Source organism: Esox lucius, chromosome 22 (assembly GCF_011004845.1).
Source record: "Esox lucius isolate fEsoLuc1 chromosome 22, fEsoLuc1.pri, whole genome shotgun sequence".
NCBI lineage: Eukaryota > Metazoa > Chordata > Actinopteri > Esociformes > Esocidae > Esox > Esox lucius.
Genome location: NC_047590.1, coordinates 7,496,553 through 7,509,183, shown reverse-complemented (window position 1 = coordinate 7,509,183; position 12,631 = coordinate 7,496,553). Strand labels below are relative to the sequence as shown.

The window sequence follows — 12,631 nt, the reverse complement described above, 5'->3', positions numbered from 1 at the left end:
TTACATCTATTACAAAAATAATGACATTTAGTGATTTAGGGTCAATATGATCTACATTGTAGCTGGAACTGCATGTGTCTATTCCACTTATCTAAACACAACATGTTTACTAATGGTGTAGTATTTTAATTTGTTGATATAATGTGAGACATTCATATTTGGTTGAGAAAGAAAAGAGCCAAAATCGGAAAAGAAAGCTTTGAAAGAAAATGCAAAAGCACAAATAGGCGATTTATTTTTGACAGTATTTATTTATTCACAGTCACAATGATGTGCATTAATTTGGGATGTTCAGCTTGGTACAGCAAAGGAAGTACAGCATTTGACTGTATGACTGTTTTAGTTGCACCGGTCAGTGTAGCAGCAGTTGGCATTAATGCCTGGTGTTCCTGCCAGCAGAAGACAGTCTGACTTCTTGATGCATCTCCTGAAGAATGATGGAGCTGTGGAGAGGACCGAGACATGGGGTTGAACACTAGCAGACAAAAAACAGAATGTTTTGCTGATTTGATTAATTTGTTTTTACATAGAAGGGGTTAATCGAAATTAATAATGAATAGGTGTTTTGCTGACTGGTTAGTGCCAAGTGAAAAGGACAAGAGATACGTACGGGCTGGGGGCAAGAAAATGGCACTGATGCAGGCATCAAAATCAGGACGGCAGGTCTCCACTGTGTTTCTGCAGCCTTTGCCAATACAGTTGTTGCATTTCAGCGCCTCTCCTGGAGAAACATAACAACAAAATTTTCTCTGTAACGACCTTCCAAACCAATCATTGGTTTAGAAGAAAAAATAAGAGTGACATCTAATTCTAGCCAGTTAAAACAGACACCAGCGCATCCCCTTCCCCAAATGACCTGTTACCTCAATTTGATTGTGATTAGTGGTTATTTGACTGAAACGAGGTCAGATCCCATTTATAGAACAGTGTGTTATTTGATGGTGCTTGGTACTTTGAATTGGGGTGAGCATGTAACTGGCGTGCTTCTGTAATTGAAGCAACAAACAACTCAAATTTGAGAAAAGAAGACATTGTTGAAGAGACTCACCAAAGCTACATGCCAACAGTAAGAGGAGAGAAAAACAAACAGCTTTCATCTTTCCTTTGTTTTCCTGGACACTTTATCTGACAATAAGTAATGAATACAGTTATGTGTAGGTCACCATGTACAGTGTACATCACATGACAAGTTCATTTTTTGGACACATTTGGACAAATGGATATTTGACTGTTTACTGAGTTAATTTAACAAATAACACAGAATAATTACTTTTTTACAGCCATTTGCATTACTAAAATAAACACGGTAAGAGAGTTCCCCGAACTTTCATCATCCTAACAAATTGCTAAACTTTTTACCTGGTTCAACAAGATCCGTGTAAATTATTTAAAAAATGTATTACAGAGAAACGTGTAATGTCTTATATACAATACTATGCAAAAGCCTTAGGCACCAAACAGTCAAACTAAAGTGAATAAATAAAATGTCTGTGTTACATTTGATGACCTTATCTGTCAGTATTGTTTAAATAAGAGATCGAACATGGCAAAAAACATTTTCAGGGGTGACAGTTACGTCCACACGATACTAAGTCTTTGTAGGTAGCTAACCTGTGCGTTAGGTCAACCTCTAATAAGACATTGTTTTGTGTAGAAATACTACAACCAGCCATTTGACTAACCAAGTAGCCTAATATCATGAGAAAGTTATACAGACTAAAAAATTCACAGCAAAACCATTATTACTCACTTGATTTCTTCTTTCTGTGTTGAACTCTCTTTCTGATCTTTCCTTCCCTTCCTCCTTATATACTTATATGCAAATAACCTCAACTATCTCTGAGTCACAAATGTGAGATATTTGAGTCACTAATATTTTCTAGTCTCTGAGTCACTAATGTGAGATATTTCGCAATATTTTTACATATGTCCATCAGTTCATCTTTAGCACATTCTCCACGTGTACACTTCCTGGTAAATAGAAAGAGATTTTCCTGTTAATAGAAGAACCCCCTTCAATCTTTCCACATTTTGTTGTGTTATAGACTTAATTTATATCCAATTAAATACTTTTTGCCATTAAACTATACACAATACCTTATACTGACAAGCAAAAATATTAAATGTTTGCCAATTTATTGAAAATGCATAACTGATTTAATCTTATATAAATAAATATTCAGACCCTTTTCTATGACAAGCTGAGCTTGGATGCATCCGGTGTCCCTTTGAAAGTCTACATCTTGGAGTTTACCTGTGACAAATTAAAATAATTGGTCTGAATACTTTCCAAAGGCAGTGTATAAATAAGTTGGTAGAGGAATCATACTTAAACAACCTAGTCCTTCTTATGGCATTTTGACATACTGTCAAAAAACTATTAGAAATTTGGTTGCACTACATTTTGACAATCACAATTTCCATATTTATATACAGTATCTCACAAAAGTGAGTACACCCCTCACATTTTTGTAAATATTTGAGTAGCTGTGCTAGTTTGTGTTAGCTAGTTGACTTGGGATAGTTTGCAAATATAACAATACCAATTAGAAACCTAACATTGAATTACTTTATTGATGATTTGTTAAAAAGAGATAGTGAAGACTATTAGTTAGCTATATTAAGGTTTGTGAATAGTATGTAAACTTGATGGATAAATTAGATAGCTAACCCACTAGTTTGCAAGCTAACCTCCGTTAGCTACCTGGTCCTAACTCGCTAGCAAATGTACAGAGTCCGGTTAGCTAAGATGAATATAGTTAGCCAACTAGCTCCACATCCAGTTGCAAAGTGGCAAGTTAACGATAACTAGCTAAGTAAACTTTTCATCGCCATTAGCTATCCATCTAGCTACTAGATGTGCAGCTAGCTGGCTTCATAGTAACTAACTAATTATATCATCAGCACACTAGCTAGCTAACTAATTAACTAGCTAACAAATACCTTTTAGAGCTTTTATGTGTTTAGCAGTGCTGTCATTATGGCCATGTATCAATAACAGGGCCAGCTTTAAAAAGCACTTAGTAGACTTGCTATAATAGCTAACGTTTTTGTAGAAATTGTGACTATAAAATAGATAACAGAGAAGGCTCAGATTATGATCATGAAGCATGAACATACAGCAGGAGAGAGAACAACAATGAGACTAGTAAAGAGAGAGTAAGAGACACAAATAGTGGTAAAAAGTGTAAGCAGAGAAAAAAAAGTTATCATAAAAAAATCAAAACCCTTTCTAAGTTGTCCATTTGGATCTGTATTTTATTGTATTGATGTGCTGTCATGTAAATTTTAAGGACATTTCTGTTTATTCACCTCAGATAAGGTGTGCACAGATACTAAAATTGCTTTTTTTATACAAACCTATTTCATGGTTTAAAAAGAGGGATCAAAGACTCCTTTAATTATACTTTATGTTGATAGTAAGGATTTTGCAGAAAGATGGGGGCATGACTGAGATATAAATACACTCACTTTGTTATAACTGCATTTCCCTTTAAATTTATAAAGGCTATATTTAGGAAGTCACGACGCTTAAGTGCTGTGTCACGTCCGTAACGATTTAAAGAATAAGTTTAGATTGTATAATCATTATTATTACAATTAATTTGAAACTTTATGTACAAAGCCAAAATATGTCCATTCTAGTCATGATTGACAAATCATCTCACTTAATTGCTCTAAACAACCTAATTATGCGTTACGGACGTGACCGTTATGGACGCTTCACATTAAATCATGCATGATTTGACCAGCTTATATTTGTTTAATTCATTCATTCATTTATTTATTTCAAGCAATATAATGACACATAACAAAGGCAATCAAGAAGCATTCTGATTAAATCAATACGAAAAGATAAATTAATCAACTTTACAATATAAATCGATCTATTGCTTGAAATGGAGTGGAAAGAAGTCAAACTTATTTAAACTCACCTTGGTCTTTCATCATTTTACTGTTAAAAAACCCCACACATATATTAAATTGATCTCTATTACTGTACATCAGAACTTTTTAGAAATCAATTAATATAGTACCATGGAGTGTGCGTGCACGTGTCTTTATTTGCAGTAATTGGTAAGTATTTTGGGCGTCTCTTTCACACAGATCGTCTTGATCCTCCTGACATCCAAACCAATATAAACGTGGCAAAAACCCATCGGGCCTAATGAAATTAAGTAATCATTGTGATTTTGACTTAAGACAATAACATTTCAATTATTATTTCAATGCATTGGCTAATTTTGCAATAATGTGGCTATTTTAAAGCACGATTGCGCATTCAACAACGCAAAACGGGTATAAACATTGCGATTAGTTTGACACAAAACATAATATTGCGATCATTGTGACATGATTGCTTTTTTGCATGCAAAAAAAAAAAAACGCTCTCCAGACTGTTTGTTCTATATAGACACAGGCCAACACACTGTTACAATCAGACAGCGTTTCAATTCACTGACGGGACTGAGGGGAAACCGGTGCTCTTAACTCTGGAGAATATCGATATGATAAACTGCATATATAATGACTGTGTTAGCATTATCAATTCCATATCTTTCGGGGTCTAAAGTAAACACCTTGATGATAAAAACACATTATCAAGCAAGCAATATCATGCCCGAATTGAGTTTTGAACATGCACATGCCGGTTACAGTTTAGCAGCATGAGAGATATGCGTGTACTAATCTATAACACGGTGATTTCAGTTTAAATTTGATTAATTGTGCAGACTTACCTAACTGATGTCTCAGATGTTTGTTGTTTCAAATAAAAAGAGACAGAATTTCAACAAAGTATATTGTCAAAGTATAATAGCAAAACCATTACTCGCCTGATGGTTTTTCTTATGCTGTCGATGATCTTTCCTCTTTCTCTATATATTCTGCATATTATGCTAATTAGGCACCGATACATGTGTTCTAAAGGTGTGATATACATGTTTGTAATGTGCAAGGTTGTAGTTTGAGTACACTGCTATTTATAATTTGTTAATATTTGCCCCATGTCAAGATATACTTGAGAAGCTAGACCATAAGTCTAGCTTTAGCTGTATACATAATAAATAATCAGAGGACCGGCTTTAATTTATTTTTCACAGTCACACAAAGTTTACATTTAAAATACGCCTTGATTAGGGAGGTTCATCTTAGTTCATCAAAGTGACTATGGATTTTGACTCTATGATAGACAGAGGTTGTACCTCAGTTACACTGGTTGGTGTGGCAGCAGTGGACATTAACCATGTCAGAGTGCTTCCCATCGACTTGCATTCTGACCTGATGCTGCATAAACAATGAAGCAACCCTGTGGAGAGACAGGAAACTCTATAGGCTGAAACTCTATAGTAGATAGGGTAGAACCAAACCAAGTGTCTTTCTTAGATGTCTATTTAAATGATTAGATACTTGGTTGTGCAATCACATGTTAGAGCGGAGTGCACCAAGTTGCCATTCAGTCAAGTTCCAAAAGCACACTTGAATATGCAGAAACCAGAAATTTTTTACTAAAAAAATGGCCCAATTTCATGAGACAAAAGAGTACAGCTATGAAGTAGCAAACGCATGACTCACCGGATGGTTTTGCTGTTGTGCGTTGAGCTCTCTTGATGCCCCTCCCTCACCTTCCTCCATATATGGCCTACTGCAACATATGCTAACAAATCAGGTCTCCACGTGTCATGTTCATGAGATATTGGGCAATACTTTGGTTTTTGACAGGTGGTTTAATTTTAGCACAGCATCTTACCGAAGCATACAGGACCATGTGTACAAAATAGAACAACTGACTCTTGATTACATGCATGAGGAGATTACATGTAAGGTTCTGTTCTGTTCAGTTTAGATTTTGTTTTGTTTTTTAAACGTGGCCTGTTCTGTTTGGTTTTTGTCCTTTGGTTTTGAATGTAGCCTGTTCTTTTGTATTATTGTTTACAGGTGTGCCTTGTTTGCCCCCTATTTTAGTTCCTCCTGCCCCTGTGTTTCTTGTAAGTGGTTGTTGCTGTGGATGTCGCTTGTTTCTTGTTCCTGCTTTTTTGAGCCTTTTGATTTTCAACCATGTCTGTTTGTTAAAAGGCCTTTTCGCCTGTGTCCTGCTACTCCTGCCAAGTCGTGACAGAGACTGAAGGAATCTTCTCCACACAATCACCACTGTGGGCTTGACATAGCTATGATATTTATATTCAGCATTTTGTGTGTTTCATTATTGTCTTTCTCTATTTTGGGTATTCATCACATGTTGATAGACTATTCATTTTATTACATTTGTATTATTTTTTTGATGTATTACGCCATTTCTCTCCTGTTATATTCTCCATTTTGCGATTATGCATCTGTCAGAAACCCCTATCAAGCCAAATGTCCATTGTACGTTTAGTGCTTTGGAATTAAGGGACTATGCATATATTAATACAAATACCCTCACATTTCTATTGAATGCAAGATGAGAATCTACAGTGGCTCAAAAGTATTCAGCCCTTTTGGATGTTTCCATATTTGTAGTGTTACAACATGAATTCAAAATAGTTTTTTTTGCCAAATGTATTTACCCCTTTAGTGAATATTTGGCATCTTTAGAAACAATAATCGCTATGAGTTTATTTGGATAAATCTCTTACAGCTTTGCACACCTGGGCACAGTAAGTTTTCACCAAATGGCTCAAACTCAATTTGAATGAGGACCTATGGTGAACAGCAATTGTCTAGTGTTTTTTACATTTTCTCAACTGAATTGAGGTCCGAGTTTGACTGGGCCACTCATGGACATTCACAGACTTTACTTCAGTGTTCTTTTGGCTGGGTGCTTTGGGTCATTGTTGTGCTGAAAGATTAATCTTAATCTTACCTAGTGGAACTCTGCAGGTTTTTGTGTAAGTCCTGTCCGCGTGTTTACGGGCAGGACTGGTAAAGCACTGCATGAACCTTGCAATCTAATAAGAGATGTAATATTTTATAAGGGGTCCCTTGGCATTATTTGGGCCTAATGACCATGTTAGTGTTCCTATGCTGCCGTGGCTCTTTATGAATTGGCCTTCTTTATACTACTTTCAGAGCAAGAGCCAAAATGACCCTAGAAGAGGTTGATCACAAAGGACACATTAACATCATCAACCCTCTTTTACAATAAACTCTGTCGCAAGACTAATTTGACTATGAAGTACACTTAAGGTATAAGCCTTCTCATGAATTAATCATCACTGGCTAAAATGCAGTGTGCAAAGTTAACACAGCCAGTTTATTGCAGCAGGTGATCTTTTGGGAAAAAAACTATATACCGACCTGAAATATCCGAGGAAGAAATAATAGTGGAATACTATAATTTTCCTCAGTCGGAAAAGGGTGGCTTGCCCACTTCAGGTTGGTGGAGAGTGCTTGCCTCAAGTGGAGGAGTTTAAGTATCTAGGGGTCTTGTTCACGAGTGAGGGAAGGATGGAACGAGAGATTGACAGACGGATCGGTGCAGCTTCTGCAGTAATGCGGTCGATGTATCGGTCTGTCGTGGTGAAGAAATAGCTGAGCCTCAAGGCGAAGCTCTCGATTTACCGGTCAATCTACGTTCCTACTCTCACCTATGGTCATGAGCTTTGGGTCATGACCGAAAGGACAAGATCCCGGATACAGGCGGCCGAAATGAGCTTTCTCCGCAGGGTGGCTGGGCGATCCCTTAGAGATAGGGTGAGAAGCTCGGTCACCCGGGAGGAGCTTGGAGTAGAGCCGCTGCTCCTCCACATCGAGAGGGGTCAGCTGAGGTGGCTTGAGCATCTGTTTCGGATGCCTCCGGAACACCGTCCCACCGGGAGGAGACCCCGGGGGAAGACCTAGGACACGCTGGAGGGACTATGTCTCCCGGCTGGCCTGGGAACGCCTCGGTGTCCCCCCGGAAGAGCTGGAGGAAGTGTCTGGGGAGAGGGAAGTCTGGGCATCTCTGCTTAGACTGCTGCCCCCGCGACCCGGCCCCGGATGAAGCGGAAGAAGATGAATGAATGAATGAATGAATGAATGAATACTATAATATGCCTAAAGGAAGTTAGTTTTTCGTTTGAAAAATAGGATTTTGTTTAAATGATTTTCAATTGATTAATTGCTAGTCATAGACAAAAAAAACACAGGGGCTGATATTCTAGATCCAGGCTTATTGGTTAGTGCTGCTCCAGTTACCTCTGGAGCTCTAACACCTATATTCAATCAATATATTCAAATATTTCAGGGTTTTACCCTAAAGTCTGGAATACTGCTCATGTCGTCCCATTGCATAATCTCTTATGCATATATCTCTTTTTACATCAGCAGTTTTCACAAAGTGCTTTTACACAAAGTGCTTTTACACAACACAGATGCACAATAGCTAGGAAAAACACCCTAAAAGGGTACTCAACTTAGGAAGAAACCTAGAGAGAAACCAGACTCTAAGAGGTGACCGGTATTCTTCTGGGTGTGCCGGGTGAACATTTTGAGAGTACAAATTGTAGTAATTAAAAAATGCATGTGGGCTGTGGACAGAGTCCATAAAACCTAATCCAGGTCGAAACTGTTAAATATTTTTCTAGAACCAGTCATTCAAATTTGAATAATTTTTTTTTTGTTCTTCCATCTGTGCTTCATATATACAGTGTACCATACAAAAGAATCACATTATATTATCCATTATGTGATATTTCTGTGATATTAGCCAATCTTAAATGTATTCAGGTCTAGCACTGTTCCTAACTGTCTGAAATCCATGATTTTACAAGAGATACAAGAGAAAAAGACAATACATTTTAAAGAAATGTTCGCAAACAAAAATGCAAAAGTAAAGCTTTATGTTTTTATATACTTCATTGATAGGCTCGAGAATGTGGGAAAGATTGTGCTTAATTAATAGTTCAGGTCAATGGCGAACACATTTCACAGCAATAAACAATATCTGCTCTGGAGACATCAGCTTAAACCTCTAGACCACACTTGGCCACGAAATGTTTCACAGTCATATGCATTGATTAGGGATGTTCAGCTTAGTCCAGCTATGTACAGCTTAGTACAGGTTAGACTGTATGCATGTACTGTATTTATATGGTAAACAAAGGTTGTGTCTCCATTGCATTGGTTGATGCTTCCCAGGAATGTATGTTCTGACCACTTCATGCATATGTATGAGACAGCTGTGGCGAGGGAGAACCGAGACCCAGGGTAAAACATTTTATATCGAGTCAGGTAATATAGAGACTGAATATAGCAAATGTACTGTACCTAAAATCTGTAACACTGGTTTATTTGCTGTGGTCCCTTGTCAAATGAACTGATAGAATAAGTCAGGTCTCACCGAGGTTACTTGTCAGCATTAGGAGTAGGAGAAAAACATAAAGCTTTTATATTTTCTCTGTTTATCTTCTGGACTAAGTTGATCTGTCATTCCAACCATACAAGATAATGCATTATTAATAACCATCTCTATTGGGATTATTCTTATTGTTATTATGTAGGTCAGCCTGAAGGTTAACATGAGGATCACCAGCAGCATATCACCCTCCTTCCACTGCTGGTTGGTATTTGAATCTAAGTAGGGTTGGTGTTGTTCTGTCCTTGGATGGGAGAACAGATCAGGAAGTGCAGTGAACAGTGACCGGGAGCACCAACAGGCCATGGACAATCGGAGTATATTTAATATTTTAGATTTCTATCAAAACGGTAATCGAAAACAGCAGTTGTTTTTTTTGCAATAACTACTCAAGGATTGTGTGCAGTTAGATTCAACTTGCAATTCTATTTGTAATGACTGCTACTAGGCAGCAGGGGGCACCACTCCCCAGGGGACTACGCACAGTTGCCTGTTTTTTTGGGAAACAACCTCCTTGCTCATAGCCAGAAAATACCAGAAAATACTACAAGGTGAGTACTGTGGCCTCCAGGGTAACATTAAAAGATTCACAATCAATTTCGAAGTGGTACAGATGAACTATTAGAACTAGACTCTACAAGCTTGGCCTACGACAGGTCAGGAAGGAAAGAGCATCTGCACTCAAAAAATATTTAAATGACAGACAACACCTGAGTGAAGAACATGACTACAGGAATATTTTCCTCTACAAAGATTATAAATCATCTACCTGGCCAATGTCAGATTGATATAAACTGCCTTTGAACAGAAGAACCCAACTAAAAAGCAGTGTGGCATTGGCATTATGGTATAGAGCTGTTTAGCTGTTTCTGGGTCTTGGCGAGCATTTCATCATTGTGTCAACCAGAAATTCAATACTACACTAGACAATATTGGAGTAAAATGTGATGCCACCTGTCTGTAACCTGAAGTAAAACCGAAAATGTACAGTGAGTGAAATAAGTATTTGATCCCTTGCTGATTTTGTATGTTTGCCCACTGAAGAAATAATAGCAATAATCAGTCTATAATGTTAATGGTAGGTTAATTTGAACTGTGTGAGACAGCATAACAACAAAAATATCCAGAAAAAATATATTTTAATGGGTGAAATAAGTATTTCATCCCCTCTCAATCAGAAAGATTTCTGTCTCCCAGGTGTATTTTATACAGGTAAAGAGCTGAGATTAGGAGCACACTCTTAAAGGGAGTGCTCCTAATCTCAGCTTGTTACCTGTGTAAAAGACACCTGTCCACAGAAGCAATCAATCAATCAGACTCCAAACTCTCCACCATGGCCAAGACCAAAGAACAGTCCAAAGATGTCAGGGACAAGATTGTAGACCTACACAAGGCTGGAATGGGCTACAAGACTATCGCCAAGCAGCTTGGTGAGAAGGTGACAACAGTTGGTGCAATTATTCCCAAATGGAAGACACAAAAGAACTGTCAATCTCCCTTGGTCTGGAGCTCCATGCAAGATCTCACCTCGTGGAGTTGCAATGATCATGAGAATGGCGAGGAATCAGCCCAGAACTACACAGGAGGATCTTGTCAATGATCTCAAGGCAGCTGGGACAATAGTCACCAAGAAAACAATTGGTTACACACTACGCCATGAAAGACTGAAATCCAACAGTGTCCAAAATGTGCCCCTGCTCAAGAAAGCACATGTACAGGCCCGTCTGAAGTTTGCCAATGAACATCTGAATGATTCAGAGGAGGACTGGGTGAAAGTGTTGTGGTCAGATGAGACCAAAATCGAGCTCTTTGGCATCAACTCAACTCGCCGTGTTTGGAGGAGAAGGAATGCTGCCTATGACCCCAAGAAAATCATCCCCATCGTCTAACATGGAGGTGGAAACATCATGCTTTGTGGGTGTTTTTCTGCTGAGGGGACAGGACAACTTCACTGCATCATATTGACGATGGACGAGACCATGTACCGTCAAATCTTGGGTGAGAACCTCCTTCCCTCAGCCAGGGCATTGAAAATGGGTCGTGGATGGGTATTCCAGCATGACAATGACCCAAAACAAATGGCCAAAGCAACAAAGGAGTGGCTCAATAAGCACATTAAGAACAGTGCTAGATCTGAATACATTTAAGATTGGCTAATATCACAGAAATATCACATAATGGATAATATAATGTGATTCTTTTGTATGGTACACTGTATATATGAAGAACAGATGGGAGAACAAAAAAAATTATTCCAATTTGAATGACTGGTTCTAGAAAACATTTTAACTGTTTTGACCTAGATTAGGGTTTTATGGACTCTGTCTGCAGCCCAGATACATTTATTAATTACTACAATTTGTACTGTCAAAATGTTCACCCGGCACAGCCAGAAGAAGACCGGTCACCTCTCCAAGTCTGGTTCCTCTCTAGGTTTCTTCCTAAGTTTCTGACCCTTTTAGGGAGTTTTTCCTAGCTACTGTGCATCCGTGTTGTGTAAAAGCACTTTGTGTAAAAGCACTTTGTGAAAACTGCTGATGTAAACAGAGATATATAGATACATTTCATTGATCAACTGATAGTTATCAAGGAAAATAGTGACCCCACCCTTATGCAATGGGACCACATGAGCAGTTTTCCAGACTAAAATATCTGAATATAGATTGAATATATGCGTTAGCGCTCCAGATATAACTGAAGCCGCCCTAACAAATTACACTGGATCTAGCACATCAGACCCTGTGATTTTATTATTGTCTATAAATAGCAATTAATCAATTATTTTTCAGTGAATAGACTCTTAAAATCAGTCTTCATACATATTTACTAGACTTTCATGTATTCCCCTATAATGTATTCCTCAAATATTTGGTAAAGCTATAGGTTTTTACCAAAAAGTCACATGATGCAATTAAGTGTCAATAAAAGGCATCAGCGTTTGCTTTTTGATCAAAATAAAACCAAGGGGCTGCTTGTAGAATAAAATATCAAAAATTTACTTGCAAAGTTTATGTTTTACATTTCATCCTATTTTAGATTAAATTATATTCAACTTTATTGTTATTGAACAGTACATGTACAGTCCAAAGAAATACAGTTTGCATCTAACCAGAAGTGCAAATAGAGGAGTGCAGAGAAATGTACAAGTACAAGAATATGTATATACAATTAGTGCAAATGCATTACATATGGCAATTCTAAATGTGCAGTGGAATGTACAGGTATTTACAGAGAATGTACAGGTATTTACAGAGAATGTACAGGTATTTACAGAGAATGTACAGGTATTTACAGAGAATGTACAGGTATAAGTAT

General features: G+C 37.7%; 1 protein-coding gene across 1 annotated transcript; it reads right to left on the bottom strand.

Moving 5' to 3' along the window:
- Window positions 1–326: 326 nt before the first annotated feature.
- Window positions 327–1,849, bottom strand: LOC114830066 (CD59 glycoprotein-like). Its single transcript, XM_029116833.2, has 4 exons — window positions 1,751–1,849; window positions 1,049–1,125; window positions 611–721; window positions 327–443 (listed from the first exon to the last, which is right to left on the bottom strand). Exons 2-4 carry the CDS (start codon window positions 1,095–1,097, stop codon window positions 340–342), a joined length of 264 nt encoding a protein of 87 aa, XP_028972666.2. The 5' UTR covers window positions 1,098–1,125; window positions 1,751–1,849; the 3' UTR covers window positions 327–339.
- Window positions 1,850–12,631: the final 10,782 nt, after the last annotated feature.